At 39.7% G+C, this 7,293-nt stretch overlaps 1 protein-coding gene across 1 annotated transcript; it reads left to right on the top strand.

Moving 5' to 3' along the window:
* Window positions 1–2,338: 2,338 nt before the first annotated feature.
* LOC143516568 (keratin, type I cytoskeletal 13-like) lies at window positions 2,339–4,677 on the top strand. Its single transcript, XM_077008244.1, has 8 exons — window positions 2,339–2,865; window positions 2,963–3,045; window positions 3,169–3,325; window positions 3,442–3,603; window positions 3,729–3,854; window positions 4,039–4,113; window positions 4,229–4,374; window positions 4,461–4,677. Exons 1-8 carry the CDS (start codon window positions 2,464–2,466, stop codon window positions 4,585–4,587), a joined length of 1,278 nt encoding a protein of 425 aa, XP_076864359.1. The 5' UTR covers window positions 2,339–2,463; the 3' UTR covers window positions 4,588–4,677.
* The last annotated feature ends 2,616 nt before the right edge of the window (window positions 4,678–7,293 follow it).

Genomic DNA, 7,293 nt, shown 5'->3' on the forward strand with positions numbered 1-7,293 from the left:
GAAGCACCAGGGTACATCCTTACAAAAGTCAAGACATTCTAACAATTCTCTCTTGGGTGAAACTTTAAGAGGCACCTTGTTATCTTAGCTGTTGGTTTAAGGAATTGACATTTGACAGCAAAATTGATGCTTCCACTGGGCCAAGATTTAAACCTGTCACTTTGACATTTCCAGATCAGACACACCTTAAGTTGTTCACAGTATGCTCTTCAAAGCTTCTTAAAGCTCTCCCTAATTGTGCCACTCTAGCCCTGAATGCAATGCAAACATTACATATAAATGAAAATCTTGTTGCTGAATACATATCTTAGGTCTTGCAGAAAATTCTGCACAAATAATTTTGATAAAACATTGCAAGATAAAATGGAAAAAAATAAATGTTATTAATGCTGATAGTGTTTGTGAGGGCAAATGCTGCTGAAATAATTTTAGCTTAATAATATATAAATAATTCTGTCTGCAAACTATATTACACATTGTTAAAATTGCATGACAGCTATTATAATCATGTAGAGATAATGCTATTTAATACTTAGAGTATTCTCACCGAGGAATTATTTATATGTCAGTTTGATGATCAAAATAACGACAAGCATGCATTATTTTCTTAAACAGAAACAATATATTTTTTTAAATGACTCAAAGCACAAGACACTTTTTTATTCAGTTAAACAACACATTTATGCTTGGAGGATTGTTAGACCAAGTACTATGCTGTTTGCAAACTAGACCACTGAGAAATTTAATGTGGACGCTCTTGACAATCTGATCTAAAGCTCAATGTCTGTGTTTCGTGACACACCATTTGCAGTAAATAGTACTATACAAATAAAACTGAGCTGAATTACATTTTAACTACATTTAACTGGTTTTGTGTGGAAGTACTGTTTTGTAGGCTATTCTGTTCTGTAAACATGCTAAAATGTAAAACTTGACTGCAACTCTGCAGTCAACCCAACACAACCCTTGTCCACATACTCCAAATAGTTATAGCAGACGTTTTTTACATTTCATTGAAAAACACGTGATACCTGGTTGTCAAAGATCATTCAGTACATTCAAGACACTTTATCAGATACAAGCACAGAGACAGGGTGTGTAAAAGGGTGTGTGGTCAGGGTATTTGTTTTGTGACTTTCAGTTTAGTTTAGCACTTTCTTCACTCTTACTTAAAAAAAAATTTTCAACACCAACTTGACTGGTGTCTTCACAGCTACCAACTAACTGCTGTAGACTGATGCTTAAAGAAAAGCACCAGACTTACGTTTACATTTTCAGCATTTAGCAGACACCTTTTTCTAAAGCAACTTACAAATGTGCTTTGTAGAATGAATCCCAGCCAGTATAGTAGGCTGCAGTTCAAGATGAACTAGAAAACTGTTGAATCAATGCAGATACCTACTGTAAAATAAATATACATATATTTAGATATAAAGAAATAAATAATAAATATATGCTCTACATCAGACAATGAGAAGTACAATAACAAACAATATCAAAGAATTAGAGTCATGCTAGAGCTTCAGTAGTATGAACATTCATGGCTGCAGGATCGATTTGACAATACCACAAATGAGTTTGAAGACTGCAAGGGACAGCCAGTGGCCACACGTTGTCCATCTGGGAGCCAGGACAGAGGACAGTCTCCGCGCTTGTCTTCCATGAGACTTGAAGCTGAGCTTATGACTCTAGATGTTGGAGGGTGTTTTCATAGGCATGATGACGTACCAACAGACTAACAGAACTCTAGGGTCTGGGGAAATTGCGCAATTGAATGTGATAAATTGGTGTAATACATTGTGTGTGTGTGTGGGGGGGGGGTTGATGTAGCTTTGTGTTTAACATTCATTTGAAAATCGTATTGGACTTAGCATTTGCACAGACTAATCTTAGCAAAAAAACAAATGTTAACATTATCTGTTCTAGAAAGAACACTATTTATTTATTTCTCACAGCCTACTTTTGAGAAAGAAGTTGTGAGAAAGGGAAACCTCTGCACTGTAAATGTACTTTTTTTAGCATGTCTTCAGCTCTGAAAGGACAGGCCTGAGGTTAAAAAAAAGAGCTAAGGTAAATATATCAAGTTTGTTTAATGTTCTTCTTTTGAAAAGCATTAAACATGAATGAAGATGGCATGTTATGTATGAAGATGGTATGTTTTTGCATCCCACGCGTTGTTTAGTGCTTAACCTGTCATTACTTTCCACAAGTCACTGCCGGACACGGGGTGGGGTCATCGGCACCTGCACTGTTTTGTGTGGGTGTGTGAGTGTGTATGTGTGTAAAGTTAGTCAACCACAAAGTATGGCTACGGTGACTGATGGCAGATAATCATATTGCTTCTATAAGGTTACGCATTGCATTCCAGGTTGTTGACCTGAATGCCTAAGCTCACGTATAAAAGAGCCCAGAATCTTCGTGTCTTCACTCTGTTTGCGGCAAAGCCTTCTGTGAAACAGCAACATGGCAAGTGCCTACTCCAGCCAAAGCTACGTGTCTTCTGAGAAAGCCTCGCATATCTCCACCAGCAGCAAGAGTACCATAGTGAGAACAGGGCAGTCCAGCAGCATGTATGGCGGAGCAGGGAACTCTGGGGTTCGCATCTCCACCGCCATGGGCTGGGGCTCTGGTTCTCAAGCCCTGAACATGCGTGATGGACTGAACTCATCTATCATCAGTAACGAGAAGTTCACCATGCAGAACCTCAACGAGCGTCTGGCTGCCTATCTGGAGAAGGTGCGCTTGTTGGAGAAGGCCAACGCTGAGCTGGAACTGAAGATCCGCCAGTTCCTTGATAGCAAGACCTCCCCTATGTCTAAGGACTACGCTACCTTCCATGCCACCATCAGTGAACTCCAGGGCAAGGTAATCAAGATCTCTCCAGAGTTTTTAATAGCAAAATTTTAGGACTTTGTGGGAAAAAATTGCTATATATTTTTAATGCCACTTTTAACACATTTAGATCCAGACAGCTATCCATTTGAAAGGAGGAGTGTACCTCTCCATTGAAAATGCTAAGCTAGCTATGGATGACTTCAAATTAAAGTGAGTTTAACCTTTATCCAACAATTCTGCACGGGAGGAAAAGAAATGGCGTTAATTTTGAGGGAACTACCCTCTCCTCATTACTGCCATGGAGATTATATGTTGCTGTTGTGTCTTTACAAGGTACGAGACTGAAGCAGCAGTGCATCAGTCTGTGGAGGCTGACATTGTTGGGCTGAAGAGGCTGATTGAAGATCTCCAGTTGACCAAAACAGACCATTCAATGCAGATTGAGAACCTGAATGAGGAGCTGGTTTTCCTCAAGAAGAACCATGAGGAGGTACAATCATTTAATGTTTGGAGTATGTAAATAATTAGACAAATCAGTGTTTGTTTCTAATAGTTAAAGCAAATTTAATAGTAAAAATCTATCAAATATGTTTGTTTTTCTCTAAGGACATGTTAGCCATGCGTCAAAAGATGAGTGGTCAGGTTCATGTGGAGGTGGATGCCGCACCTCAGGATGACCTCAACAAACACTTGGAAGAAATCCGAGAGCATTATGAAACTGTTACTGCTAAGAACAAGAGAGATCTTGAGAGTTGGTACAAGACAAAGGTGGGTTTCTCATCGTTAATCCAGTTCTCTTCAGGAAAACAGCAGGATCCCTCAGTATTTAATATTTTGATATTAATAGTAATTCAACTGAAATCAGCTGAAATTTAGCTGAATTTCTTTTTCAGACAGAGAGCCTGAAACAAGAGGTTGTCACTAACACAGAGACTCTGAAGACCTCTCACACTGAAGTCAACACCATCAGATCCACGCTGTTGACACTTCAAGCAGAACTCCAGACTGCTCTGAGTCTGGTGGGTAGATCAATCATGGTGATTGAGCAATGATTCTGAGGCCAGATTTGATTCAAGGGCTGGTTTAACATCAAAACTAAATCTTGGCTGATGAGTTGAGTGACAAACTTAGCACATTTCCAATCATAATATGAAAATACCAATACCCATTCATCTTATTTCATGATTGATGTCCTCACCACAGAAAGCATCCTTGGAGGAAACCTTGGCTGAGACCCAGGCCAGTTACGGCAGGAAAATGGCAGGCTTCCAGATGCAGGTGAGCTGGTTCAGAACCCAGAAGGGCAAAGGTTGTAGCACTTTAACATGACTTCAGAAACAACTCCTTTTCTTTCTTTCAATCTTGGCACATCATCCTCTGATGATTCATACAGGTAAGCTACCTAGAAAATGAGATGGCTCACCTCCGAGCTGATCTAGAGAACAACAAGCACGAGTACAATATTCTGCTGGACATCAAGACGAGACTCGAGTTGGAGATCGCTGAGTACAGGAGACTGCTGGATGGCGATACTAACGTGTGAGTTAAAAAGCCAACATAAGCCAGAGTCATAAAATTATATTCAAATACACTTTATGCATGTGCTCGTCCAAATTTTTCAACAGTGTCACAACCACCTCCAACTCCAGCTCCAGCTCCAAATCGAGGACAAAAATCATCACCGTTGTGGAAGAGGTTGTGGATGGGAAAGTGGTTTCTTCATCAACTTCTTCCTCGATTTCTACCAAATGAAACAAATATCCAGTGGTGGCTGGCCAATATGGGGCGCTAGGGCGCCACCCCCTTAATATTGTTCCGATATTAAAATGAGTTCATTATAAACTGCGATAGTGAGGAAATTATTTAGTCACACTCAAACATGGCTATTAGACACACAATTTATTAAAAGAGTAAACACATAATTGTATTTAATTGCTTACATTGTGCACACTTCCAATGGCAGAGCCAAAGGGGGGGCCGGGGGGTTGACCCCCCCCCCCAACAGAGCCTGTGCCACCCCACTGGAAATGGTCATTTTAACCACTGGCGATCAGTCGATAGAGACATAATACTTAATTTGTGTCCATTTTACACTCACCACCCCCCCGCCCCCCGACACTCTCGCCGGTCTAATGAGATCGCATGTAGATGCATAAACTTTTGCCAAGCACGTGATCTGAGGCTGCAGTTTAATTGGTTGGTTTCAGATTTTCCACGGGCCCAGCTCTCTGCACCCTGGACACACCCACTCTTGTAGTGTCAGTCAGCTGCAGTTCGTTAAAGCTAGGTTTATACTTTCGCGAGTGACCTTAGCGCATGACTCCGCCCACCTCGCACAAACCTCCAACGTAACTCGGTTCACGTTGAATATCAGCAGGCTAGAGCAGCAGTTCTTACAAAATGAGAGAAAATCCAGTTTTATCTTTACAAAAAAATCCTTTGACAAAGCATTCACTTGAATTCATGTTCAAATAAATAAAGGGCAATAAGACTGCTTTATTTGTTTTTAATTTGTTTTTTTGCACCAGCCGCCGCTGCAACTATCAGTTCTTGCACCATACTGTGGCTGGAAGTTAACAAATAAAGCAGTTTTAAAATTCAAGGAATCACTGGATGCCTTTAACACAAAGTATTCAAACAATGTCAGTGAGAGGTGAAAGTGTCATGGAATGACACAACAGAAAAACACACACCCATTCAATGCTAGTATTTAACAGTTAAGTAGCTAGAAAACAAAGAAACACTTTCAAAAACACCAAACAATTTCAACAGGGTTTTAAAAAATATATAATCTAGCTTCCTGATATAAAGCTAAACCTGCTCAACAAGTCTAACTTAATCAGTGCTTCGGATGATTTCCATTTGAAACATTCCATGACTAACCTGACAGTGATAAGCAATCTCTGTATTTTAGCATTATCAGGACTCAGATTATTAACTTTGTCTGTGTAATGCCCACTGGATTCTTTAAAATTATTAAGTATTCACTTTGTTAATTTGCCAACTCAAATGTAAATGTAGACTGAGGCTAGTCTGTGATTACATGTATGGGGAACAGTCACCACAGACAATTGACACAGAAGACATCAAATAACAAGAGCATTTGTGAGGTCAAGTTATATGAAAATATGTCAAAAGACAGAAGAGTTTGGGCAAAAACTTAGTGAAGCATAGTGTTAGTTAGACCTGTTCCAGTACCGCCTCATCAATAATGGCTGTCACAATCCATCAAGTAGTCAGCAAGCTACCACTAGCCAGCTCTTGACTGCTGTGCAAACTGACTAGTTAAGAATATTTAACACTGTATGCAGCAGATTTTTTCAAATAGTTGTTTTGTTGCTTTACACATTATTAGTAATAACACTTCTTAACACATCCATAAGCACTCTGTTGGACAGCTACTGATAATATAATTATTGTAGTAGTTTTTATTAGTGCTTAGTTATTAGTGCTTCACCATCAATAACTAAATTAACACATTATTAACATACAGTGCCTTGCAAAAGTATTCACCCCCTTGGCTGTTTTATTACATTACATTCTGTAGTTAAATGTTTATTAATCTGAATTGTATGTGGTGCATCTGTATAAAATAGTCTAAGCTGATGAAGTGAAATGAGGAAAAAAAAAAAAAAATTTATGGAAAATTGGCATGTGCATTTGTATTCACCACCATTGCTATGAAGCTCCTAAAATATTCTGATGCAATTACCTTTAGAAGTCACATGCTATGTGTATGCAATATAAGTGTCACATGACCAGTCTGTATATGTACAACTTTTCTCAAAAGCCCCAGAGGCTGCAGCACCATTAAGCAAGAGGCACCACTTACCAAAGAACACCATGAAGATCAAGGAGATCTCTAAACAAGTCAGGAAGAAAGTATAAGTGAAGAGAAGTATAAGTGTGGGTTGGGTTACCATCAAATCCATCATCAGCAAATGGAAAGAACATGGTACCACATAGACCTGTGGAACCATGGGCCGCCCACGAAAACAGAGCGGGCAATGAGGACATTAATGAGACAGGCAGCACAGAGACCAAAGGTAATCCTGAATGAGATGCAGAGTTCCAAGCAGAGACTGGAGTATCTGTCCATACAACCACAATTAGCTGCACACTCCATAGAACCGGGTTTTATGGAATAGTGACCAGAATAAAAGTTTTTAGTTACAGATAAAAATAGGAAGGCTCGTTCTGTGTTTGCCAAAAGGCGAATGAAAAACTCCCCAAATGTATGGGGAAAGATGCTCTGGTCAGAGGAGAGCAAATGTGAACTTTTTGTCCACCAAGAAAAACGCTATGTCTGGAGCAAAACCAACACATCTCATCACCCCAAGAACACCATCACCACAGTGAAATATGGAGGTGGCAGTACCATCACCACAGTGAAATATGGAGGTGGCAGTACCATCACCACAGTGAAATATGGAGGTGGCAGTACCATCACCACAGTGA

The sequence above is a fragment of the Brachyhypopomus gauderio genome, chromosome 6 (genome assembly GCF_052324685.1).
Source record: "Brachyhypopomus gauderio isolate BG-103 chromosome 6, BGAUD_0.2, whole genome shotgun sequence".
NCBI lineage: Eukaryota > Metazoa > Chordata > Actinopteri > Gymnotiformes > Hypopomidae > Brachyhypopomus > Brachyhypopomus gauderio.